Genomic DNA, 24,279 nt, shown 5'->3' with positions numbered 1-24,279 from the left:
GACTACCGAGTTACTTCGTACTGCCCCAGACATTCCAGAGGACCAATTGCGCAACGTTGTTCCCAAATCGACAGCCTGGAACCTCCAACTTACGCGGACTGTCCTCCGGCCACCTACCGAGTTGCGGCATCTCAACACCCGGATCTGAACCGGCAATGACCCCGGCCAACGACCACATACCGGGAAAACTCCTGTTCAGCCATGGCGCTTGAGCCCGGCCGCCGGTCTGTCTCCCCAGACAGCTCTGGCGGCGACTCGCCCGTGCCACGCCAGTGGAGGAACCAGTTGGGGGCAGGTACGTCTCTTTCGGTTGATGGTATTTTAGGAATGATGGGAATTGGAGCTGACGATGTTGGCGACTTGCAGAAGATCCGCCCCCCAAAGACAAACATCACCGCAAATATGCGAGCGGCATCGAGAGGGCTCTGTCCCTCTTTGACACGGCGCTACAGGAATGGGCCGACTACATCTCGTTTCTGAACCGGTTGCTCAAGGTGGGTTTCCCTTCCTATGGGCTTAACCCCCGTCACCACGACTCCGACTGATCACACATCCTCGAGAATAGGCACTGCAAGCTCGACCGTCGTCCGTCACTACTATCCCCTCCAAGACAACCGTCGCAAAGCGATTATCACAATGTCTGAACCCCTCGCTCCCATCTGGCGTCCACCAAAAGACTCTCGAGGTTTATAGTTACATCTTCTCCGTTATTGGCAAAGATGGCTTGTCCAGAGACTTGCCTTTGTACTTTCCGGGCCTTGCCTCAGTCTTGTCCTTCGCCTCACTCACCGTCCGCGCCCCCTTTCTCGACCTCCTCGAACGCTACTTCCTGGACCTCGATCCTCGCTCGTTGCGACCAGCCATGAAATCCGTCGTCCTCGCGCTGTTACCTGGGCTCGAGGAGGAGACAAGTGAAGACTTCGACCGCACCCTGAGGCTTGTTGAGCGGTTCAAGGCCGCGATTCGTCCTCCTACGAGCCAGGACATCACAGAAGCTCACTCCTCAGGGGATGATTTCTTCTGGCAATGCTTTTTCCTGGCCTCGATTACCGGCCATACCCGGAGAACAGGTGCACTAGCCTACCTCCTACGCTCGCTCCCGCGTCTAGGACATGCGCTGCAGCCAGACTCGGCCAAGGCAGCCTCTGAGATAGAAACATCTGCCAAGCTTTCGCAACTCGTTACATCCCCGGAACCTGGACTGCTCATTCGCTGCTTTGCTGCTGGTCTCGCCGATGATCAACTTCTCATCCAGAGAGGCTATCTAGACCTGCTTGTCACCCATCTCCCGCTACACTCTGAGGTCCTCCAAACGAAAGCCAAAGGTGGCGATTTAGAGCTACTCCTACGGGCCGCCGCGGGGGTGACAGTGCGTCGAGATATGAGCTTGAACAGGCGACTGTGGTCTTGGCTACTCGGCCCTGAGCCGCCGGCCTCTGCTGAACACGACGGCGGGCTTGACTCCCCTACCTCCACTTCCACCCACGGCCACGGCTTCTTTTCCTCAAGAACGAACTACTTTGAGGAATTTGGGCTGCAGCCATTGACGCGGGCCTTGCTTGCCCTAGTCAATTCAGACACTGGCGGTAATCCTTCCGAAAGGGCAAAGCCATACCGTATCTGCCTGTCCCTGATGGACAGGTGGGAGATTGGAGGGCTGGTTGTGCCCGAACTGTTCCTCCCTATCGTGGATAGCGTGAGAAAGTACAAGGAGAAAGCAGCAAGCAAGGCAGACTTTTCTGAGGTCTTGCGTAGTGCCAGCGTATTTTTCGACGGTGTCGAGAGTGGGTTGATCTACGGCGAAATACTGGCTTTAATGGTACAGGCAGTCGGCCCTGGTGACATCTCCGCCACCGAACGTAAAGGAAAGCTCGACTTGATCCAGTTCGTACTGGCAAATTTCAATGTCAGAGAAGAAGAGATGATCACCATCCACGCCCCTCTTACTGCACTCTCCATTCTGTGCATGATGGAAGAAGCTCAGGGCCGTGGCAAGCCTGGGGATATCTCAACTCCTTTGGATGCCTCCTTGTCCGAGGTAGCCCTGAACATCGCCGGTAGCTTACTAGACTTAATCCCGGAACGAGCATTCCCGACAGAAACAACGACCAAATCTACCTTTCCAGTCGATTCGACAATCCTGGCCGCCTCACCTAGCGCAGAGGTGCTCAAGAAAATCAGGACGTTTTATGTTGCCGACCAAGGCAGTCTAGAAGCGACGTCACCTCCGTTTACTCCACAAGATCTTGCTCAGCTTCTCTTACAAAAAGCATGCGATCTGGTCTGCTCGTCCCTGGGTCGACGGGAATCCGGGGCCGAGATGGCTGTAAAGACCAGAATCCTTATCCTGCTCCTGCCGAAACTCCCCCAAACACTATCCTTCGACTCCAAGACGCTTCTCACCGCGCTTCATGGCTGCCTCGTAGCCGACGAGCCGATACCATTTGCCGTATATTCTTCCATTCTCTCACTCTCATCACACATGTGCTTGGCAGGCAGAATAACAGCAATGGAGCTCTCGAATCTGGTCGTGCCACTTGTGCGCCACGCATGGGGATATCTCTCAGCAGCTGAGCCAAAATATCATGTTGAGACGACTCGCAGTCTTTGGCTGCTCCAGACCGCGCTTACGTCTTCCAACCGGGACATCGAGGCCGCCATTTGTACCTTGATGCTCCAAAACGATACTGCGGGCACGTTTGCTCAGCGCTCCGCCGATCCTGGTAGGAGTTTCTGTATCCTTTGGACACATACTCTGCAGGACAATCCCTCCGGGTTGGAACGAAGGGGTACCAAAGCCACGAATGGTGATATCAAGGCACCAACCCGTCTCGCGGGAATGGACAACTACGAAGTCATGTTGACTCGGCCTTTATTTCTGATGCTTGACGCTCTCACCGACGAGCGGACACAGCTCTTCATGACCGTCAAATCTTGGCTCAATAGCCTCATCGGGATGGACAAGTGAGTAGAGCGGGACCTCTGTTTTATAATATGCTGACAGTGGCGGCAGGCTCTTTGCAATCTTTGTCACAAAATTCGCCGAGTTGCCATTCCTTGGGCGACAAGAGTCCAAGCCGAACCCGGCCCAGTATACAGAAGACGACGATCTTAGTCTAGCCTTGTACTATGTCCGCTCCTTATCTAGTATTTTGCGCTGGGCGCCCGAAGCGGCCTGGGCAGTTCTTGCAAAGCGGTTTGTCCGGTCGGACGCTTACCATCCACCACTCTCAGGAATCAGTAAGCCTTCCCCAGCATCTACTTCTAGATCGCAAAAGCTAACAAACCAAGCTGGGGCGGACGGCGACGTTTCACTACAGGAATTCTTCCTCCGCGTCTGCCTGCAATGTATGGCTCATGATAAGGTTCCTGGCGAAGAAGGATCGGAGGCGAGGGCGACGCAGCTCCATCGCGCCGCCCTTACCGTCCTTCACCAGACCCTTCTTAATCCATTCGCCGAGCAGTTCGCAAAACTCCACCTCGAGAACATTCTGGTCGGAAAGCTCCAGCAGTCTCTTAGCGGTCCTGATCCCTACGTACAAGTTTTGCTTCTGGATGTTGTTTACGCCGCACTCAAGCTCCGAGAATTGGTCCCCGCAGAGCCACCTACTTCGCCTATCAACCACGAAAAGCGGCTAGGACAGCTAGAAGCGGCAAGAAGCTCCAGAGCATCTCTGGTCGAGAAGCCCATGGTCATGCAACCTCCGCCTCCGGCGTTACTCAAATGCATTCTCGCCGGGCTCAGTTCGCCAAGCAGTAGGCCTGTCTTGGATAGCTGGGTTGGCTTCCTCACGGAGTGCTTGCCGCTTTACACAGACTCTGTATTCCAGGTCCTGATCCCCCTTGTGGAGACGCTCTGCCGCCAAATTGGGGACACCTTCAGTAACCTCCAGCGGTTATTCCGGGCTACGGATCAGACCCTGTCACACGGCGCCGCCGGGCCCGAAACTACGTTGATCTCTCTTCTGAACGGCCTCGAGCAGGTTCTGGCCAGAGGGCACGATAGGCTACTGGCTGAAGAGGCAAGAGTCCAGGTTGTCAAGAGTCCAGATCAGCCTCAGGGTTTTTTCGGAAACATGGTGTCGGGCGTGTTCTCGTCTGACGCCCCGCAGACGCGGAGCGCCACCGCCAACGACAGGCTTACTGTCCTACTCGCGTTCCAGGACGCTGTCCGCATGTGCTTCACTATCTGGTCATGGGGTCAAGGGAGAGACGCGGCAGGACAGGACGCCACATCGGGGGCATCCCTGAACTACACGTCGCTGCGCATGCGGAACCGGGCGAGGAGATTGCTAGAGCACCTCTTTGCCGCCGAGACACTGGAGTGCTTGGAGACGGTAATCGGGATATGGCGAGGTGCGCTGGACAGCGCGGACGTGTCCAAGGCTGCCGAGGTGTTTAACCTGCTTCCCGCGCTGGACGGGTCGCGGCCGAAACATACCATCCCCGCCCTATTCAACGCCATCTACAGTCGGACCAACCCCAGCGTGCTGGACCCGTCGAGGAGGTCGACGCTCACGATCTCGTTGCAGGACACGGACCTCGTCATCTTCCTCGTGGACTACACCCGGTCGCTGGAGGATGATACCATGGACGAGATCTGGCAAGACTGCACTGCGTTCCTCAGGGATATCTTGGGCAACCCGTTCCCGCATCGACAGACGCTGCCGAGCCTACTTGAGTTTGCGGCTATTTTGGGAGAGAAGGTAGACAATACCAATTTCGGCGAGCAGCGCAAGATGCGTCGGGACTTGGCGGTAGGTCTCAAAGAATTTGGCAGTGGGCTGCTCAGCATGCTAACTCGGTTTAGGATTTGTTCCTGCGGCTGCTCACAGCTATCTTCACCACCCGCCCAACCAGCTTCGACATCTCGAGCTCCTCGGGCATCTCGGAGAAACCGTCAAGCGCCATCCCTCGGCAACCGGCCGTAAGACTCCCAGCAGAACGAGCCGACGACGTCGTTGGCATCCTTGCCACCATCGTGCCCAACCTGCCCAAGATCCTAGTCGAGAACGACCGCATCCTCACCGCCGCAACGGCCATCTCCACCAACGTCATCGGCCCAGCCCTCCGCGCCAAGTCCTTCCCCGAGACCGTCTCCAAGACCATGCTCACCCTCCTGCAAGAACTCTCCCGCCTCCCAAACAACCAAAAGTCCTGGAAAAAAGACGTCTCGGACGCCTTCAACGACCCGCGCTTCTTCGCCTCCAACCTCGCGCTCGTGCACACGGGCTGGCTGCCCCTCCTCAAGCAATGGACTATCGCCGACAAGGAGCGCATGCCCGACCTCCTCTCGCGGCTCACCCCGCCCACCACCGCGGGCATCGTCTTCGGCGTGGGCGCCACCTCGGCGCGCCTCGAAGCCGACCGCAAGACCCAGCTGACCCTGCGCCGCGCCGCCGCGCTGGTGCTCGCGTGCGGGCCGGACGCGTTCGTGGCGGACCTGCCCGCCATCGCGGAGAAGTTGACGGAGTTGCTCGGGGCGACGGCGACGTCGTCGCCGTCGTCCACCACGCGCGCCGAGGCCTACATGCTGCTGCGCGCGCTGGTGCTGCGCACCGACGCCGTGCACCTGGCGCCGCTGTGGCCGGCCGTCAATGCGGAGCTGCACGCGGCCGTGGCGTCGGTGGTCGCGCCGGATCATAGCCCCGCGTCGGATACGTACGGCAATGCGTCGGTCATGCAGGCGTGCAAGTTGCTGGATTTGTTGGTGTGTGTGGCGCCGGACGAGTTTCAGCTGCATGAGTGGCTGTTTGTTACGGATACGGTGGATGCTGTCTATCGTCCGCAGTTTGGTAGCAGCGGTGGTGGGTACCAACCCGTGGCGTTGGTGGATGAGGTGTGTGAGGAGCTGGGTGCGGTGGGGGCCGGGGCGGGGAATCTGGGCGAGACGGTGGTTCAGACGACGGGGGCGGCAACGTCGTCGCCGTCGTCGGGTGGGTTGGCTACGTCTGGGTTGAGGCGGCCGCTGTTGGGCACGCCGGGGGGCATTAGTGATGATGTGGGGTTGGAGAGGAAGGATGAGCTGGTGGCGAAGGTGCTCAGGCCCTTCTTCGGGCAGCTGAGCATCTATGCGTTTGAGTCGACGTATGCGATGGCGCCGGTGGACTGGGAGGGGTGCGTGGCGGGGTTGGTGAAGGACGTGTTTGACGAGCGGAGCATTGTAAGGGGGTTGTAGTCGTAGCGTGGCGTAGCGCGGCATTTCTAGATGGGGGCGATGGGGGTAATGTGACGAGAGATAGACAAAAAAATCGGTCGGGGTCCCCCCGCCGCGGTTGGTTCGTCGCTTCATTCCGCGGGCATGTACGCCACCATGGCCTTGCTCGCGCCCTCCATGCAGTACTGCACCACCTCGACCTTGCCGGCGCCCGCCGGCACCAGCTTGGCGATCTGCCGCAGGTCGCTCGTCCGCGGCAGGAACAGCGCGTGCTCCATCGGCCGACAGGCTTCATGCAGCGTCTCGAGATTATACGGCTCCATGGTGCTGAGGTCGAACACGTCCTGGTCGCGGTAGCTCACGCCTCCCCAGGGCGGTGAGGCGAAAATGACGGTACTCGAGACATCGATCTGTAGCGATGGGTCCAGCCCCTTTCCCTTGCCTTTCCCCTTGCTCTTGCCCCTGCCGTTGGCGTGGTTCTTGAGGCGCGCCAGAAAGTCCAGGCAGTCACCGTGGACCCAGGTGATGGCGTCGGCCACGCCGTAGACGGCCGCGTTGTGCTGGGCGCAGGCTAGCGTCGCGGCGTCCTTTTCGATGCCGATCACGCGGTCCCATTTCTCGGAGAGGGCAAAGGCGATGGTGTTGCCGCCGGCGCCGGCGAATATGTCGATGATGGTGCCCTTTGGGGGGGTGGAGTGGTTGTGGGAGGGCATGTCCTTGGCGACCTTGCTGGGGGTGTGTTAGTATGGTTTGTGTGGAGAGGGTGAGAAGCGGGGCTTACATAGCTACGGGCTCGGGGGTCACGCCGAACCAGGCGTCGTCTGTGAGGCGGATGTCATAGTCGTAGAAGTTGAAGATGGAGTAGCGTTGGTGCCAGTATCTGAGGGCGTCAGTGTAAGGATATGGGCAGAGGGTTGTATTGAGGGATCCAAATAAGTTCAGGTGGTCTCACTTCTGAAGCTCCCACGGCACTTCACTGATGTGGTCGTAGTGGTAACATTTCTCGGTGAGAGGCAACGTGCCTTCAACAGGTCGGAGAGTCATGACGATGGGGGGGAACTGTATCTCGTAGTTAAGATGATATGGGTTGGGTATATCGTCCTTAGTCTTCTTATATCGCCCTTGTATCTTAAACAAAATGATGGAGATGGACTTTGTTTTGTATTTCGATGTTCTAGATGGAAAAGTTGAAATAAGGCTGGGAACATGCACGCATGTGCCTGCCAAGAAACATCCATGGATGCATTGAGCTCGAGGCCGTTCCAGGGGCCACTCAGCCCCCACAGAGTAGCTCCCCACTGAAGGCCCCTAGCATTAGGTACCCCACATTGTTGGTGACGCCAGATCGATTGTGCTGCTTGGGTTGCACATGCGACATTCCAACACGTTGCGCCGACAAGAACATCACAGCAACACCGCATCACACGTACCACAAAATACCGAGAGCCAGAACCATGTTCAACGCGCTCAACCGCTTCATATCGCGCCTCGATGGCGAGCCCATGCCGGCGACCAAGGAGAACCACGGGGCGTTCGGGTTTCAGGTCCTGCGCAACACCAACCTAGAGCTGGCCATTGAGCCTTGGTTCGATTTTGTGGTTGGCATCAACGGACGCATGATTGTATGAGGACCATATTATGCCAGCTTTGGTGTTTGCTGTGCGGCGACCACAAAGGACTAACACCCACCCCTCCAGGACGACTCGGACCCCGGCCTGTTCGCCCAGGAGGTGCGCAACTGCGCCGGTAGCTCCGTCATGCTCGGCCTCTGGAGCGCAAAGGTACGGGATGCACCATTCTCTCTCCCATATGGATTACACAGTTCACAGTCTGACAGACCACCCATACAGGGCCAACGCACGCGGGCGCTGCATGTCCCCGTCCCCGCCGACACGGCCTCGCTCGGGCTGGCGCTGCAATGGACGCCGGTGGCGGTGGTGTCCAACATCTGGCACGTACTCGACGTGCCGGCCAACTCGCCCGCCGATGCGGCCGGGCTGCTGCCCTACAGCGACTACATCCTGGGCACCCCCGAGGGCGTGCTGCACGGCGAGGGCGGGCTGAGCGAGCTGGTGGAGGACCACATCGGGCGGCCGCTGCGGCTGTACGTCTACAACAACGAGTACAACGTCACGCGCGAGGTGACGATCCAGCCGAGCCGCGACTGGGGCGGCGAGGGCGCCCTGGGCTGCGTGCTGGGGTATGGCGCGCTGCACAGGCTGCCGGCGCCGCTGAGCGAGCCGGTGCACGCGCCGGGAGAGACCCTGTTCGATGGGGATTCTGCGGGCGTCGCGGGCCAGGCTGGGTTCGTGCCGGCAGGGAGAGTGGGCACGCCGACGGGGTTCGCTCGGGGGACAACTGCCACGCCGCCGCCTCCGTCCGCATCGGCCGACTTTTTGGTCCCGGCGCAAATGATGGGCGCGCAAGCTCCGCCGGCCGGTGGCCCACCAAGGGGGAAGAAGAAGGAGCGGTCGCACCACACTGGGCCGAACCTCATGGACGATTACTTCAAAGAGCAGGAGAAGAAGAGCAGGGAGCTGGACAACGTGCCGAGCGGGCGGAACTCGCCGCTGCCGCCGCCGCCTAAAGGAGGGCCGCCGAAGGGTGGGCCACCCCGGGTTGGGAGTGTGCCGCCGAAGGAGGAAGGGGGCGAGTGACGGTCGCAGAACTAGAAATTCGAATTTGATCCCTTTTCTCTAGCGAAGCCGCTTTTAGAGGTGGCGCCCACCAGAACTCCAGCCGTATCTTTATACAGTTCCAAAATATACCACAGAACGCAAGTAAACAAACAAGCCACGTATCCCGTCCTCGACCTGCCCTCCCGGAATTGGTCTCCCTAGTTGATGAAGTTGACGCAGAAAAAGTGTAGGATGAGACTGCACACGACGTAGTCGGCAAAGGCGCTGTTGGCAAGTCAGTAACCCCTCTCTCAATCCTATCTCTGCAAGGTAACGTACCGCTCGGGCGACACGGCAGGGAAATCCCCCTTGTTCGCCTCAGTCGTCTGGATCCTCAACGAAGCTATCCCCCCAAACCATCAGCAACCACCCCAACCTCAAAATGAGCTCGAGCACTTACCCGTCAAAACAAACTGCCCCACCGTCGCCGAAAACCCCGACAAGAACGCATTAAACGGCTACCACCCACCCAGTTAGCATCTTTCCCACCATCCAAAACATATGACAAGAATAAACAAACGTACATAATTCCCCGCCAGCACGCAATACGCAAACTGCAGCCCGCCCACCGCCACCAAGAACGCCAGGAAGGCGTCCAGCAGCTTCGTGCGCTGCGGCGTCGTCGCCGTGTAGTGCGCCACCAGGTTCTGCGCGATCCGGTCCCAGGTCTGTGCGCCGCCGCTGCCGCTGCCTACGACGCCGGCGGCGTTGGCTTTGAGGGAGGCGGGGATGACGGGGGTGGTTGTGGTTGTGGTTGTGGTTGTTGTTGTGTTGGGGATGGGGGTGGTGGTGGTTGCTGGTGTGCGTGCGGGTGCGGCTGCTGGGGACGCGGAGCGGGCTGCTGCGGCGGCGGCCGCCGCGGCGTTTCGTTGTTTGGGTGCCATTTTGGGGTGGTTGGGGAGGTTTAGTGGTGGGTTGTTGGTGTGGTTGTTGGAGGGATGGCAATTGGGTGGCGGATGGTGAGGTTGGGTGTGAGGTTGTGTTGTGGTGGTGGTCGTCGAGGTGTGGTGGATTTGGCAATGGCAGATCCCAAGTGCAATGAAAGCGGCCACGAAGCTTCAATTGACAATGCAAGGCTGCAGGTGATCCCTGTCGCTTTTAGAGGTGCACGGGCCATACTACAGGGGTGAGATGCTGGGGGAGATCGAATGGTGTGGGCCGGTGGCCAACTGTAACTGATCAAACACCATACCCCCAACACCACCAACATCGAAGCAACAACAAAACCACACAGCAAAGACCAGCAAATCACGGTATTTATTATTTCTTGCCAAGATACCGTATCTGATCCTATCTTGTCTCTTTCATACTATCTAGTGGCATTTCCAGTGCCATTTCCATTTCCATTCCCCCTACCCGCACCCCTACCTGCACCGTTGCCCGTGCCGTTACCAGCCGTGTTGGCAGCATTCCGACGCTGTGCGGTAGAATTGGAATTGGTATTGGTGGTAGCGGTAGCGGTAGCGGTAGCGGTAGCGGTAGCGGTAGCGGCAGCCGTGGCCCTCGCCGTGGCCTTCGTCGCGGTCGTGGTCTTGGTCGTGGTTGTGGCCTGTGCCTTTTGTGCGGTTGGCTTCGACGGAGTGGTGCTGGCCGACGTGGTGGCAGTAGTGCGGGCGGGACCAGGGGCTTGTTGCTGACCGAACTCGAAAAGCTTCACATTGTTTCCCTTTCTGATCCAAGCTCGGAGCCCGGCGCGCATGTCAGACATGGCGTCGTGAGTCTCCCAGAACTTGTCTGGGAGCAGAGACTCGCCCCGGAAGACGAGCGGCAGCTTGAACTCTGTCCTGCCGTGTCAGCAGCCTATCCATCTTGGTTACTCTACGGGATCTGGGAAACTCACTTTCAGGGCAGTGCGTCCCCAAGGCGGGTGGCAACATGATCTGCTGCGCCATCCCATTCACAAACCAAACTGATCCAGCCTGGTATATCTCAAACTCATCCTTGGTGTCCATGACGTTATGGATCTCCCCCATAAACATTCGGTCCTCCCACGCCTCGTCCAGCTCACGGCCGCGGCTTGTGGGAATATCCCTGCTAAACGGCATCAAGCTGCTAGCAAAGCAGAGTACCATCCCGCGCGCAATTTCGAGCCCGTGGACAAACGCGAAAGTGTCGTAGGTCTTGATGTGGTGGGTGCTAGCCCCTTGCTTGGCCTTCGCCATGGCTTCGAGCGCCTTGTTTTGAAATCAGTTAGTTGGTATACAACCGGACAGGCTTTTCTCGACAACCTGGTGGGGGTTCTGCAGGAGCAACGTACAAACTTGTTCATGAACATGGTACCAGACGAGCCGGGTGTCCACGACTCCCAATCGTTGCGCTCGAACCACATGTCGCTCCCGTTGGCCCTTGGGTTGGTGCGGTTCGTGAGGATGATGCGCATGAAGTTCTTGCTCATCTGGGCAACGAAGTCGTCGGCCCATTCCTGCAGCCCATACGACCGACTGCAGATGCGCCGGTCGGGCTCCCGCACGTACTTGAAGACGTCCTCGCCCGTGGTAGGGAGCCTATATTTGCCCTTGTCGGACCGCATCAGCGCCAGCGCGACCATGATGCTGGATGTCACGGCTTCGTGGACGGGTTCATCGGGGCTGACGTCTCGGGCGTTCTTGGGGCTGGCCGATGGTCCGTCTGGCTCCATTCGGAGCACAAACTTCGGCGGTTCTGGGCCGCGCCGCCGCGGTGCCGGGTTGCTCTGAGTAGCTTGAGGACCCGAGTTGGTAGGGCGGGTACCCTGGGGGCCGGCGCCGGGTCTTTGGGACATCTTGTTATTGGGATATTATGTGGATTAGGTCGGTTTGGTGGGTTGGGAGGCGGAAAGGAAGTGAAAAGCAGAGCTTGTGCCAGCACAGTTCGGATCAGCGGTAAGAGGGTTGATTGAGTAGGTAATGTTTCTATGGTTTGCTAACATCATCTTCAACGTGGACTCAAGGGGATATTTATGCAGAGCTCTACCATCCAAAGCTGTTAGCCCCGTCGAGAGAGGGCGAGGCTCAAGCACACATCAGCTGAACGAATAGTCGAGATGACGCTTACGGGACTGGAGACGGACCTCGCCGTCAACCAGTTGCCTAAGTTTTCCAGCTGGAAGAGAAGCAAGCAGGACCAGAATAACGGTAGGTTGCTACTTGGCCGGGGCCGGCCCCAGGATTCCAAGCTCAACACCGCCATGCCGAACATGGTGATTCCGAGCGCAAGACCAGCTTTCTCACCCTGGGCATCCCAACTACAAGACGAGCATGATCCAGTAGGAGTGGCAAAGCATCCCAATCCAGCAAACGGTCTATAAGTTTGGCGGGCATCAGCTCATAGGATTAGTACTTTCAGAAGTGAGACACGACTGGACCAGGCCAATCCTTACAATCCTTCTGTCTCTCACAAATCAGATGCTGAGTGGCCGACTCGGTGTCCTTCTTTGGAGAGCGGAATTCGACGTGTTTGCTGCGTACATGATACCCGGAGCAGTCCACGAAAACACCTCCGGCACGGGTCCCTTGGGATCACCGTAGTACCTGGGTAGCCTTGATGGCCGTGACCCGTGAAATCGTTTGGCGATTTACGTGGGGGGCGGGGGGGGGGGGGGGGGGGGGGGGGGGGGGGCAGGGGTTGTTCTTGTTTGATAACTCCGTGCCGCTGGTTTCAACATCTCACTCCCTGACTTCGCCACAATGCTCAGCCAAAGATTACTTGGAGGTCGCGGGGAGGAGGAACAAGAATCCCAGTTGGCTCTGTGCCTGTTCGCCAAGATGCAATAACAAAAATGGTTTTTTCTAACTAACTTCTAAAGGGACACGAACATACCATACTTCGTAGGGTTTACCTCCGTCTCAACCCGCATTACACACCACCACGAAGCTGGTTCCGGCCGTTGCTGTTGGCACGTCGGTCGCCGTCCCCTACTGCTACTGTTCTAACGCTAGGCTCTCAAGGGCTAGTCGGGGGGAGGCGGCGGGACCTATGAATCGGTACCTTGGAGAGTTTGTGTTGGACGGCGCCTTGGAGGAGGGGGGTTGGACGAGGTCGTGTTTGAAGCACTGCTCGATGGGCCATTGGGACCATTACTCGATGGACCATTTCCCGATGGAGCACGTCCAACCTCGGGCCTCTTTACCCTCGGGGCTCCGTAAACCAGCCGCGCCATGTGAGCAGCCCGAACGCCCTCCATCGTCTTGGGCAGCTCCTCGATATTAGACTCCTCCTTGGTCGTTACCAGAGGCAATACAAAATCTAAGGTATTCACATTAGCACTGATCCAAACCTCTATAACCCAACCCCCCACAACCACCTGGAGGCCACTCAAGAAAAGAAACCAAAAAAAGAAAAAAAACTCACCATAACCCACCACACACCTCACACACTCCTCATCCACCCTAACCGCCCACCTCCTCTCATCCACCAACCACACCGTGCCCCCCTGACCCGGCCCCAGCGGATGCCTCCTCTCCTCCCGCGTCGTCACCACCCCACCCAACACCCCCCTCTGCCACTTCACCGCCCAGGCACTATGGTCCGCCGAGCGGGCCTTCTGCATATAGCCCGGACCGCCGCCCGTCAACAAGCCCACAAAGCACGTCACCAGGTGCGCGGCGATGCAGGTCCCGGCCGCAAACTGCAGGCGCGCGTAGGCCTCGTCGTGGCGCGCGCGCAGCGCGCTCGCGGCGCTGTCTTCTTGGGGTTGTTGTTTCTTGCGCGCCTCGCGCGAGGCGGCCAGCGGGCCGAAGACGGAGTCGCCGAGGGAGAGCGTGCCGCCGCTGGCGAGGGGCTTCCAGTCGCGGAGGGTTTTGGGGGGGGTGGATCCCCCGGTGGTGCACCAGTCGGCGGTGGGTTGGAAGATCGCCGCCGCCCCCTGGATGCGCGAATACTCGAGCTTGGGGAACTCGCTGTCGATGCTGTCCAGGAAGAAGGTCACGATGCTTAGCATCTTGCGCGCGTCCGTGTCGGGCGGGCAGAGGTGCTGGCCGCTGAAGCTGGTGGTGATGTAGAGGCCGATGCTGACGAGCTGCTTGCGGCTGGGTGCGGTTTTGAGCAGACGGATGGCGAGCTCGATGGCGCCGTGCGTGGCGCTGCGTATGTCGGCCGGGGTTTCGCTGGGCCATTCGTACTTGCGAGCTGGCTTGGCTGGCGTGGCTCCGACGGGTTTGCCTTGGTTAGCGTTTCCGGTGTTTGTTGTTGGTTGGTTGGGGCGCTGGACCTGCGGAGGGCCGGCACGGAGAGCGATGGTTTGCTTGCTGGCGTCGGGGCGGGTTGCCATTTTGACTGCTTGTGTCGGTGTGTGTTGGTCTAGGGGAGAGGGAGATGGGCAGTACCGTCTGGCTTGACACGAGTATTGCCGAGTTCAATGGGTAAGATGGATAGGGGTGAGTTTCGGGAGTAGAACAGACGGGGATACCGGTAGGGTTAGGAGATGAAGTCTTCGACAACTACTGTCGGGATGCTTGAGTGATCTTGGCTGCTTACACTTTCCCGGGATAGGGGCGGTTGACTGGAGACTTATACTTCAACATCCCGCCAAATGCCCGTCCGCATGTCTCGATATGTCGGTCGAGACGCCATGTAAGCAGGACAGAAACCGGCTGTAGGGATTCCTACAGACGTCGAAGCGGTCCAGACGAACTCCACAGTTTCGAGACAGTAATTATATATGGAGAAAGTCTGAGAGAGGCGTTATCAGTCTGGTACTATTTTCGACTACGTCTATCGTACTAGACTACACAATGGCTGACGAACCACGTTCCCGGGAGGTTAGTCCGGTTTCCTTTTACGGCCGGCCCTCGAATCCCCGGCCCGAGTAAGACCTCTATGTTGTGAAACCCAGAGCGGGCCGGCGCATCCTTCTAGTCCTTCTAGTCCTCCTCGCGGCGTATGCCCATATGTTAAACCCTAGCCAACGTCGGCTAGCAGGAAACCGCTGCCCGTCATAACGTTAAAGTATAATTAATTCTCGAAACTCCATCAGCTCCCCATTTTTAGATCCCATTTTGCCCGGCAGCCCGGCAGCGGTGATCTAGATAGCGGCCCTGGTATAATTGGGTCGTGGGGTCGGCTCGTCGACGCTAACTCTGCCGCGCCGCCGCATCCCTCGGGCGTTCTCAACCTCAAAATCCCCAGTTTATTTTGAAATGGCAGCAACTGGTGGGGAGAGGGATTTAGGTCAAACATCCGTAAAACTCGTCTCAAAACGCGGGAATCACCGTTGTAACGAGAACGCAAACCAACGCCAGGGTCAACCCGGTCCCTTTGTCTTATATCTCTATCTATCCCTCCCTCGTTCGTGCGTAAACTACCTAATAATACACATTCTCCTTCTTAGAGCCCATTTACACAACCTATTTAGGAAGGAATAATGAGCCCGAGCCGGGGGCGGCGCGACGAACCAGTGACAGATGGCGGTCCAGCTTTGCCAAGGGCGTTGGCAGAGGGTCGGGCAGTCGGGGTGCCCCTGAGAGACGGGGTGGATGAGGGCCTCTCGGGGTAGGAAGAGGATGGCCTTTTTGCGGTGGGTGAAGGGGAAGGCTTCCCACCGGTCGATGGAGGGGGGCGCGACGCAGGAGAAGTACGAGTAGAAATAGGGCTGGCAAGCGATCCCGCAGTAGGACGCCTGGTACCGCCCACGGAGTTACTGGTGACAACTTTGTCGACAGCTCCAGCCGAGGTTACGGGATTTGGAGTGTCGGTTCCGCCGCCGTTCCCGTTGCTCTGGGGCACGGTACCTCGAACTGGCTTGACCTCATCGTACCTAACCCGACGACCCGACGTATTAGTCGGTGGTATCGTTTTCCCAGTCTCCTTCCATACTCGCTCGCGCATCTTTTTCATTAGAGGGTAGCGTTGGCGGAGCTTATCGAGTGTACGACGGGTATCAGGGTCGAGGTCGAGGTAGTAAAAGGTTTCTGTCCGGATATGTCAGCAACATAACTAAACCTAGGTGGTCTTGCATTCAAATTAAAAACGTAAGCATGGATATCAAGCATACCATTCCTCTTAGCAACAACCTTTTTCCTGACCCTGAGTTCCTCCGCATATTCGTCGAGATCCTTCAACCACATCATCCCAGGCTGGTTGTCGGCGAGTGGATGGTCTGGTTCTCTGTAGGTCATGAACTTGCCACCCAGCACCTCAATTTCCCACACAGACCCCGAATCACCGTATGTAGCATTGACGAAATCTAAGCCCATGAACTCCGTGGGTGTGTCCCAGGCACTGTCCCCGTCGAACAAGTAGTTCATAAGGCAATGGACCAGTTCGTGTGCTATAGCGACACCCATAATGACCCGGAAGCGGTCGTAGGCATGACTATGGATTGAATTGGCAACCCTCTCCATAGACTCGATCGTCTTACGTTATGCTCTGTTAGTACACATCCTTGAGTCCGGACGGCAAAGTACGTACATGGCGGTTGAGCATTATGGTGCCCCCTAAACGGGGCTTCCAACCCTTCTGCCTTATTTCTCTGGATTCGTCCAAATCGGGGGGGAGATACGAACCATTGACCATATGTTCGTTGCTCAGTAGAATGGAAATAAAGTCCCGGTCGAGGGATGCCAGGAAGTTCCGTACTGAGAAATGCATCTCGCGCGGCTCCATATTCCCCATCATGGCGTTTAACCCCATCTCGACGAGGCAGTCCACGCTCGGGTCGGAGTTCATCAGGCACAATGCGAAGGAGATGATGGCCTTGACGTGGCCGTAAAATGGGTCCGTTCGATATATATCCACCGGGATAAGGCTGCCCTCGATCCTGTCCTGGAGCCGCAGTTTGTACTTGGGATTACGCACTGAGTAGCCTGTTTGTGGGTGCAGGGCCCGCCAGGTTTGAGTACCGAACACGATAAACAAAGCCTCATCACCGCAAGGAGATGTGGGAGCAAAATGATTGTGGTTCGGCGCGTTCTCCCGGGGGTCGTATTTCGAGGGGGCCGGAGGGTAGATTGGGTATGGATATGTTTTGTATTCAGACGACATGATATATATCTGAAGAACCGAATGATGCTCGTCTATGGAGCGACGATGGGATGGAACGTAGTGACTGTGCCAGCACAATCTGAGGTGGATGGGATGTTGAGGAGTACCTGGCAGTGTGTTGTGTCCGCGTTGCTGTTGAACAAATTGTCGGGGGGGGAGTCGACAGCATCTCAGAACTTATACTGCTTCATAACCTATCACCCCCGCTACTTTGTACATTCAATGACCAGGCTATTGCCCGGCCCACCATCCAACCCATCGCCCCCCCCAACTCGGCCGAGGTGACAGGCGGGTGATCAAAAGCACTTGAGTTGGAACCGGTTCGGGCCCCGTCTCACATCAAATAGTTGCGACCTTAGACAAAGGAAACCCGGGCTAAAAAAGAGGTGACCCGGCCGATGGGCGATGAGCGGCGGCGCTGCGGGCAGTACCCCCCTCTCCTCGTAGCAGTTAGTAGTTAGCAGTTGGTAGTTGGTAGTTGGAAGTTGATAGCAAAACCATGTGGCGGGCTAATCCACACCCGCGGCCCATGGGCGTGAAACTGAGCTCGCCAGGCCCGGGCCTAGTCTCCCCCAGCCAGAAGCATAGTTTCTTGCGGCGTTGCCCTTTGGGTCCTAGCTGTTGGCAACCCGGAGAAGTGTTGCCACTGTGTAGTTGGTTTCACTCCCAGCATCGGTCGACTTTGCCGCACGCCGACATTTGCCCTTGTCCGGTAGACTTTACCATCAACACACTGTGTTAGTGACCTACATGAGTGACCTACCTTCCGGATGTGATACTGGAGAAACCCGCGTGTTGGGAAGCCTGGGCCTGACCCTCGTGGTCAACCTTCGGTGGTTCAAGTTCCGTCTGATGTTGTTCCATGCATGGTCCGACCCTGACCAGTAAGGTAGCCAAGCTTTTCTTCTTACGCCTGATCAAAGAGGGTTAGGGTTGTTAAGCTCAACCCTCAATCCAATCACCACTCTGATGCCGCATTCAACCCCCATCTCACATTCGGGCTCGTCCATCACCATCTTACGAACCAGCCATCATGGCGTCGATGCTCGAGGTACGCACCACCGTGGCCAGCGGCGACTTTTAGTCAAATCATTACTAACGCGCCCTTTGCTGCACCAGGCTCTCCAGCCGCATCCTGAAGACCACCTTCACCTGCGCCTGCATCGTGCGAGGTCCGTCGTGTTAACAACCCAGGAGTGAGTGCCTCTCAAATAACTACCGTCTTGTCTGTTCTGCACATTGTTATGGGTTGTGGCAAGGTCGGCCAGACCCTCACCACTCTTCCCTGACATATGCATCCCATCTCATCGCATCTCACATACGATCATGATGATCTTGTCATCTTGTTTCTGCTACACACAAATCTCACCCACTCTCAACTCTCCCATTACCAAACCAACCCACCCACCATCACTTTAACCCCCCCCCCCAGACAAAACCCCAACAAAACTACAAAACCATCATACTCACCACCCCCACCCCACCCCACAGACTCGTCGAAATCCGCGCCGCGCAGCGCACCTTCGAGGGGGCGTACATGCGCACGGCGCTGTCGCAGTTCTCGTTCGCGCTGGTGGTGCTCAAGATCTTCACGTCCGACTTCTACCCGATCGGCGCCCTGCTGGCCTGCTACGGCGCCGCCGTGCTGCTGGTCGCCGTCTACCGCCGCTACGAGGGCAACCGCCAGTTCTTTGACCGCGAGGAGTCCGAGTCGTCGGAGGGGGGGGATTCAGAGGAGGAGTCCGTGGTTGGGGGGGAGGAGGTGACTGGGGAGGGTGAGGGCATTGATGGGAGGGGTAGGGCTAGGGCGAGGGGTCGTCGCCGGGAGAGGGTCAGGCAGGTGGTGGTGAGGAAGAAGTTTAGGACGAGTGGGAATAGTGTGGGGTTGTTGGTTGTGTTGAGTTTGGTCAGCTATGTTGCGTTGGTGGTGTTATTGTGGGAGTTGGTTGAGTGAGTGAATCTATTCATTGCCTCCCTTAGGTAGCCGACATGAATCTAAGCTATTCTTATCATTTTCCTCCTGGAATCTATTTTGATGAGACGTCCAACCGCGCTTATATATTCCCAATGTATACTATCATCTGTCTATCAACCTCGAAATAACTCCCAACACCCAACCACACCCCTGACCCCCGTCCTCCCCCCGCATCCCACCGCACGGGACCATGCGCGCCGCCGTGGTATTCTCGCAAGCGCCACGAACCCCAAACCCCCTGCCCAGCCGCCCAGCTGCCCGGGATCGTTCCTAGCCGGCCCAGTACCACAACAACTACGACTATCAGAAGAAGAAAGCCACCATCCCGATCTACACTCCCTCCACTCCATACGCACGCTCCCCTTTCTCTCCCACGGTCCGCCCACTCCCCCAAGTCGGTCCCGAGGACGGGTAAATCCATAGCTCGTTTCACCCAACCCAGCAAGTCCGAGTGGCGCCTGCAACATCCACATAATACACCACCCCCAAGACATGCAGCCCATCATGGGGTGCTGCTGCATGCGGTGTAGTCAGGGTAAGGTAAGCAAGGCTTTCCCGTCTGTTTGGTTAGGTGTTGTCTGTCGGGCTTTCCGCCGGCCTGGCTGGTTGGTTGGCTAACTAGCTACCCCAGACCCAGGCCACGCGGCACGGCTCCCTGAGCGTGCATATCAAGCATACGCATAGCATGCAGGGGGTGGCCAGCCGTGTTCATGATCCAGAAGTTTGGTTGAACGCCACCTCTTCGCCGTGGGCACGGACATCTATGCACACAGGAGGCGGCGGCGGCAGCAGCGAGTCAATCGCACATGGCCCGTGGCGCCCACGGCACAAAATGTCCATACGTATGTACAATGGAAAGACGGGATGGGGCGGGATGTGTTTGCGGGGGATGCGGGGTCCCATCCCATCCCGTCTCGTAAGTCTGACTTACATACACGGGCGGCATGTTGTACCCCCGCCCTTGGGAGGCAGAGACGGATGTCAAGTTATGTAATCTGGGGTGCAGCGAAAGGGCGGGACAAGCCCCGAATATTTTCATGTTCTGGCCTCCTTGGCGGCTAAGCTTTGGTCCCGAAATAACATGGGATGACCCGTGATCGGGTCCGACACGGATCTCCGGTCCGGGGCCGCCGATCGCGTCAACGGGCTTCATATCGAACTGGGCTGGAGGTGACAGAAAGAGGTTGGCGCCACCTAACCGGAACATTAGCATGAGGAGCCATTATGACTAGAGCATAATACAACGACGGGGATGGCGGAATGCTAAGCTCCCAAACGGAACAGCAAGTACCATTGCCTACAGTTAGGAATAAACGAGCAAATAAGCTTAGACATAATACATTGTTGTGGTGTATACGCAATATATGCCACACCCTTCTGCGCGCTGTCTATGCCGTCGCATGCCGTCCTCACCAAGATCGTGGACCTCGATCCAATACCACCACCCCATAATGTTTGAGCCCGGTTCAAATCCAAAATACAGATAAAATACAGACGAATACAAAACACGCAAAGCATGATTGAAGGCCAAGAAGCAGCAAAGAAAGGACCGCAAACCACCAGCCGAAAGAGTCAACTCTGCCTCGGCCACCATGAACCACCTCAGGAGAGTCCCACCTCTCCACCAATGATAGAAATCAAGTAGTTAGATGGAATAAGAAAGAAAGAAAAACCCAGATAACAGAGACCAAAGAAGCCAAACTAAAATGTTCCCCATCCGTTTTACATTCCCCGAGAGCCGCAAAATGACCATCCATTTCTCAATCTATCCCGCACAACCGGTTCATCATATGTCGTAATTTTATTTCGTTGGCCGCAGGGTCCAGTGACACCACATCGGCCCTCTCCACTCGGAGAGCCATGCCGATGTGGTTTTGTCGCCATCCGGGGGCTAGGCTCCACTAACCCGGATGAATGCCGGTCTCCACCCGTTCGCCGAGCCGAAAAGGTGGATACTCCCGTCCCTCTCCCGTGCCGTGCCGTGCCGTCCATCCCGTCCGTCTAGTTTCGTGAAAGCCTCATTGAGCCGCTCAGATGTAACCGGGATAGCGATTTAAAATCCCGCTCTTCATGTCGAGCCGCGATTACTGCACGAGGCAATGAGAGCGAAGGTAACAAAGATAATGGGAAACGGAGCGGAAATCGACGGTTGAAAATGGCCCGTGTCCCTCCACGGCTTCGGTCTTGGCCTTGGGTTCGGAGAATTGAAACACTGGCAGCTTTCGACTGGCCAAGAAGTATTAATCCCTTGGACCCCGACGTCGCTTTAACGAATAAGCTTCCTACGCTATCGCGGTAGCTCCCGGAGAACTCCAGACGCCTTCCGAGTCCCGACTAGCGGTGCCGAATAAGTGGGAAGAAAGCATGTTCGTTTTGGGCGGCGTGCAGCCCAGGACCGAACTTGACCATAGCCGAAGTCTCGAGTTGCCGCGCCCTGTGTCGCAAATCCCCCAATCTGGCCATTAGGAAACATTGCGCTCAGGCTCGCCTCCCAAATTGGCAAGCTTGGGTCGTGCATGTCTTGACGGATTAGGAAGTCCCATGGGCGCATCGACAAGTTAAAGCGCCCAACATGCTGCAAGGGGCAGTCAAGACTCCCGCATCGACGCCACTGCATCAAAGGAGCGGTTGTAGCACCACGTCACTCCACCAGTGCGCTACCGTGTAAAAGGCGGCGCAGGCCCGTTGACCACAGATGCATCCTGCAGGCAACAGGACTCGACCACGCACGACTACCGCCCATAATAAACGTTCGAGGAGTGGTGCTGTCCGGACGGGTGCTGTCCGGACGAGTGCTGGTCTCCTGCTTCCCCATACCACCCGCCGCCATAGCCTTCGCCGGGCTTCGAGTACGAGTACGACTGTTGCCACGAAGAGTAACTCGATGGGGGTACGGCGCCTGCTGACAGCGAAACATTTGGGTCCAATGTGGTGCCCGGCACCGTCTCAATTCCAGGAATGGTGGTTGCGATAGGCGGAGGGTACATATCGACTGACACAGAGCCCGACTTGCGATCGTACCCACGAGATGAATGATGGTTGGGTTGCGACATCGACGGGTAGTGGGGGTGGCCGCTCATGCTCTCGGCACCGAAAGACATGGACCGGGGCGGCGGTGCTGGATACGACGACCAAGCAATATCATCCCTAGAGGATGAGTCGGAGCCTACCGACGCCGACCACGCCACCGACGACGGCGCATGTGGTGTGTAAGGAGAAAACGCTGGGGTGACGGGGGAATCGCCCGGATACGATCTCCATGTCGCGTTCATGTCGTTCGGCTTGGAAGAATTAGGACTCGCGTCTGCCGGCATCCAACTGGACATCCCATGCTGCCCGTACTCATAGGCGCGGGTGCTTGAAGCTACAGGTCGTTAGCAGCCCGGACACCACCGCGCGGGACTATTCGGTGACCAAGATTAGTACTTACACTTGGAGTCAGAGGGATGGCTGTCGCTCCCGGAGGGCTTCATAGGCGGGGCCATGTTCTGAATGGGCGGCATCGCCAACTGAGGATAAGGTTGCTGCCCGTGAATTTCAGATGGGATTCCGGGTTGCATTGCTGGTGAGGAGGAGGCCGAGGTGACCTTGGGGCCAACCGAAGATCGCGATCCCGACTTCTGCCTCGTGTCTACGACCGGTTGCTGGTCAACGGGGTAGAAGCTGCATTCCTTCTTCAAGCGTATACAGTTTATGCAGCGCCCCTGAACGTCGTTTTGCGACGGGACACATCTGATCTTCCGTCGACGGCAGTGGCCTACGCTACGTGTCAGCTCTAAAACCCGGGGGGGGGGGGGGGGGGGGTGGGGGATTCCATGGGAGAACATACCGCATGCAACAGACGTCCGATGGTATCCCAACTTATTTCTCCTTCTCTCGGCGGCGGCATCCTGTCCCGAGGCACCTGCTTGCTGAGGGGACTGTTGCGGATGCCCTTGTGGCGGCCCGACGACCGGCGTCGATATCGACCGTCTCAACTCAGAACGCTCCCTCGGGATGCTCGAATCGGGGTCCATCCCTGACGAAGCATGGGACGCCACGGAATAGCTGGGCAAGTAACCGGATGGCGCCATGTCCATGTCGGCGCCGTTCGGAGGCGGCGGGGGATATTGGTATGCCATGATGTCTGTCATGGGCTCCCTTCGTGGCACGGCAGGAGATGTTGCGGGGCTTTTTGATGCCCAGGCTTCCAAGGTGAATTTCGAAGGCGGCCGAGCAACAGCTGCCATGTAAGAATGTTGCTATAGTACGGCACGACAGCGCCCTGAATGGGAACAGCCGAAGGCGAGCGGACTAGGGTATGGTGACCAAGGGTCGGAACGAAGGTCGAACCGGGGTGAAAAAGTTGAACTGCTCTTGCGATGAGTGATGGCTTTTACTAACCAGAGAGCTCCCTACGGTAGATCCAAATAGCAAAGGTCAGAGGCCGAAGTGTGGATGCGGCCGTGACCCAGATATGACGCCAACAGGCCGGACGACGACAAAGATAGACGCACCCAGAGGCAGGGAGCGAGGGTGGCTGGCCAATCGAGGCGGCGGTTCTGCGGGTTTGCAGCAACTGGGGCAGGCAGGATCCAAGGAATATGACTGGCAACTCAATTCACCCTTTTCGGTTCAGGCTGGCCCGGTCCGAGCTGACAGGCAACCGCGACGACAGGAGCGACGCTCTGCAAGGGGCGCACGGCAGCAAGAGCTCGAGCTATATGTGACTCCAAATATGCACCGTTCGTGCGCTGCAAAGCAGGTGCCAAATGAGCGATGGCTTCCGTGTTGGTTATTTAGGTGCGCGCCTAAGATCCGAGGGGGTATGAGCGGGGGCTCAACAGCTGGATAGATCCTGGAACGCAAGGGGGTGTTATGTGAAGAGGTTACTGCAGCGCACGACCGGTCGAACCGAGTGGTGACTGCAATGGAACAGGAGGGCAAAAGCGAGCCCAGTAGCCGCGTCGAAGGCTCGGCTCACACCCCGAATTTTTGGAACCGATCGAGGTGGTCGTGGGTGGGCAGAGCAGGGGGATCCCGCAGGTACTGTTTTTGGAAGTCCCTGTGCAACCTTCCGGGTGATTTGGCGTGGACGTTCGTTCGAGGTGCCGGTGACGGCTTGGAAATCGGGGCCGTCGGGCGCGCGAGTGTTTGGGCGCAAAAGCTTGAATATCTAGGTGGCTGCAGTCTGGCGCTTGTTGTGATGAGATATCACGAATCGATCTTGCCAGGGGTGATCAATGATCGCTAGTCTTGGAGGGTAGTAGGCGTGGGGTGCCTCCGGTTTGCCAACAATACTCGGGGCCGAGCAGGTAAGGCACAGCCTCTTCGACCAACGCAGTTCAATGAGACGTGGCTGGTCGCTTTGATTGAGTACCGCTGAGGCAAAGACAGAGCAGGCGCGATGAGTCGGCAATCAAGAGCTCCAAAGGGGAGGAGGGGGTTCACTTCTATTACCGAGCTGCGGGATAAGCAGCAGGCGTACTGGCCATTCAGGTTTCGAAATTTCAGCCCTTTTCGCCTGCAGA

At 57.6% G+C, this 24,279-nt stretch overlaps 11 protein-coding genes across 11 annotated transcripts; 3 read left to right on the top strand and 8 right to left on the bottom strand.

The window, feature by feature from the left end:
• Window positions 1-5: 5 nt before the first annotated feature.
• On the top strand, window positions 6-6,233 carry F5144DRAFT_35912 (Dopey, N-terminal-domain-containing protein). Its single transcript, XM_066784384.1, has 6 exons — window positions 6-295; window positions 367-494; window positions 566-2,964; window positions 3,014-3,240; window positions 3,292-4,757; window positions 4,811-6,233. Exons 1-6 carry the CDS (start codon window positions 202-204, stop codon window positions 6,176-6,178), a joined length of 5,682 nt encoding a protein of 1,893 aa, XP_066648448.1. The 5' UTR covers window positions 6-201; the 3' UTR covers window positions 6,179-6,233.
• Window positions 6,234-6,288: 55 nt separating this feature from the next.
• Window positions 6,289-7,201, bottom strand: F5144DRAFT_597638 (RNA cap guanine-N2 methyltransferase-domain-containing protein; the record flags this gene model as incomplete). The annotated part of the gene is made up of 3 exons (XM_066790888.1): window positions 6,289-6,886; window positions 6,939-7,037; window positions 7,110-7,201. The coding sequence occupies 3 exons, from the start codon at window positions 7,199-7,201 to the stop codon at window positions 6,289-6,291; spliced, it is 789 nt and encodes a 262-aa protein (XP_066648447.1).
• Window positions 7,202-7,611: 410 nt separating this feature from the next.
• F5144DRAFT_597637 (GRASP55/65 PDZ-like domain-containing protein) lies at window positions 7,612-8,814 on the top strand (the record flags this gene model as incomplete). Its single annotated transcript, XM_066790887.1, has 3 exons — window positions 7,612-7,779; window positions 7,855-7,938; window positions 8,008-8,814. 3 exons carry the CDS (start codon window positions 7,612-7,614, stop codon window positions 8,812-8,814), a joined length of 1,059 nt encoding a protein of 352 aa, XP_066648446.1.
• A 179-nt stretch (window positions 8,815-8,993) lies between these two features.
• Window positions 8,994-9,719, bottom strand: F5144DRAFT_477436 (DAD family protein; the record flags this gene model as incomplete). The annotated part of the gene is made up of 4 exons (XM_066785044.1): window positions 8,994-9,060; window positions 9,115-9,178; window positions 9,236-9,293; window positions 9,360-9,719. 4 exons carry the CDS (start codon window positions 9,717-9,719, stop codon window positions 8,994-8,996), a joined length of 549 nt encoding a protein of 182 aa, XP_066648445.1.
• Window positions 9,720-10,125: 406 nt separating this feature from the next.
• Window positions 10,126-11,596, bottom strand: F5144DRAFT_543240 (uncharacterized protein; the record flags this gene model as incomplete). Its single annotated transcript, XM_066787231.1, has 4 exons — window positions 10,126-10,148; window positions 10,204-10,614; window positions 10,676-11,009; window positions 11,093-11,596. The coding sequence occupies 4 exons, from the start codon at window positions 11,594-11,596 to the stop codon at window positions 10,126-10,128; spliced, it is 1,272 nt and encodes a 423-aa protein (XP_066648444.1).
• Window positions 11,597-12,440: 844 nt separating this feature from the next.
• F5144DRAFT_608164 (uncharacterized protein) lies at window positions 12,441-14,535 on the bottom strand. Its single transcript, XM_066791579.1, has 2 exons — window positions 13,165-14,535; window positions 12,441-13,059 (listed from the first exon to the last, which is right to left on the bottom strand). Exons 1-2 carry the CDS (start codon window positions 14,081-14,083, stop codon window positions 12,788-12,790), a joined length of 1,191 nt encoding a protein of 396 aa, XP_066648443.1. The 5' UTR covers window positions 14,084-14,535; the 3' UTR covers window positions 12,441-12,787.
• A 541-nt stretch (window positions 14,536-15,076) lies between these two features.
• Window positions 15,077-17,043, bottom strand: F5144DRAFT_35728 (uncharacterized protein). The gene is made up of 3 exons (XM_066784361.1): window positions 16,222-17,043; window positions 15,806-16,166; window positions 15,077-15,722 (listed from the first exon to the last, which is right to left on the bottom strand). The coding sequence occupies exons 1-3, from the start codon at window positions 16,792-16,794 to the stop codon at window positions 15,163-15,165; spliced, it is 1,494 nt and encodes a 497-aa protein (XP_066648442.1). The 5' UTR covers window positions 16,795-17,043; the 3' UTR covers window positions 15,077-15,162.
• A 716-nt stretch (window positions 17,044-17,759) lies between these two features.
• On the top strand, window positions 17,760-18,815 carry F5144DRAFT_35713 (uncharacterized protein). The gene is made up of 3 exons (XM_066784358.1): window positions 17,760-17,845; window positions 17,914-17,990; window positions 18,286-18,815. Exons 1-3 carry the CDS (start codon window positions 17,828-17,830, stop codon window positions 18,746-18,748), a joined length of 558 nt encoding a protein of 185 aa, XP_066648441.1. The 5' UTR covers window positions 17,760-17,827; the 3' UTR covers window positions 18,749-18,815.
• F5144DRAFT_35765 (uncharacterized protein) lies at window positions 18,722-19,462 on the bottom strand. The gene has a single exon (XM_066784366.1). The coding sequence runs from the start codon at window positions 19,288-19,290 to the stop codon at window positions 18,883-18,885; it is 408 nt and encodes a 135-aa protein (XP_066648440.1). The 5' UTR covers window positions 19,291-19,462; the 3' UTR covers window positions 18,722-18,882.
• Window positions 19,463-19,932: 470 nt separating this feature from the next.
• F5144DRAFT_35767 (uncharacterized protein) lies at window positions 19,933-20,389 on the bottom strand. The gene has a single exon (XM_066784367.1). The coding sequence runs from the start codon at window positions 20,285-20,287 to the stop codon at window positions 20,033-20,035; it is 255 nt and encodes an 84-aa protein (XP_066648439.1). The 5' UTR covers window positions 20,288-20,389; the 3' UTR covers window positions 19,933-20,032.
• A 1,112-nt stretch (window positions 20,390-21,501) lies between these two features.
• On the bottom strand, window positions 21,502-22,998 carry F5144DRAFT_480116 (uncharacterized protein; the record flags this gene model as incomplete). Its single annotated transcript, XM_066785211.1, has 3 exons — window positions 21,502-22,133; window positions 22,200-22,526; window positions 22,599-22,998. The coding sequence occupies 3 exons, from the start codon at window positions 22,996-22,998 to the stop codon at window positions 21,502-21,504; spliced, it is 1,359 nt and encodes a 452-aa protein (XP_066648438.1).
• Between the last annotated feature and the right edge of the window lie 1,281 nt (window positions 22,999-24,279).

Source organism: Chaetomium tenue (assembly GCF_020726465.1).
Source record: "Chaetomium tenue strain MPI-SDFR-AT-0079 chromosome Unknown F5144scaffold_1, whole genome shotgun sequence".
Taxonomy (NCBI): Eukaryota; Fungi; Ascomycota; class Sordariomycetes; order Sordariales; family Chaetomiaceae; genus Chaetomium; species Chaetomium tenue.
This window is presented reverse-complemented; position numbering and strand designations above follow the sequence as displayed.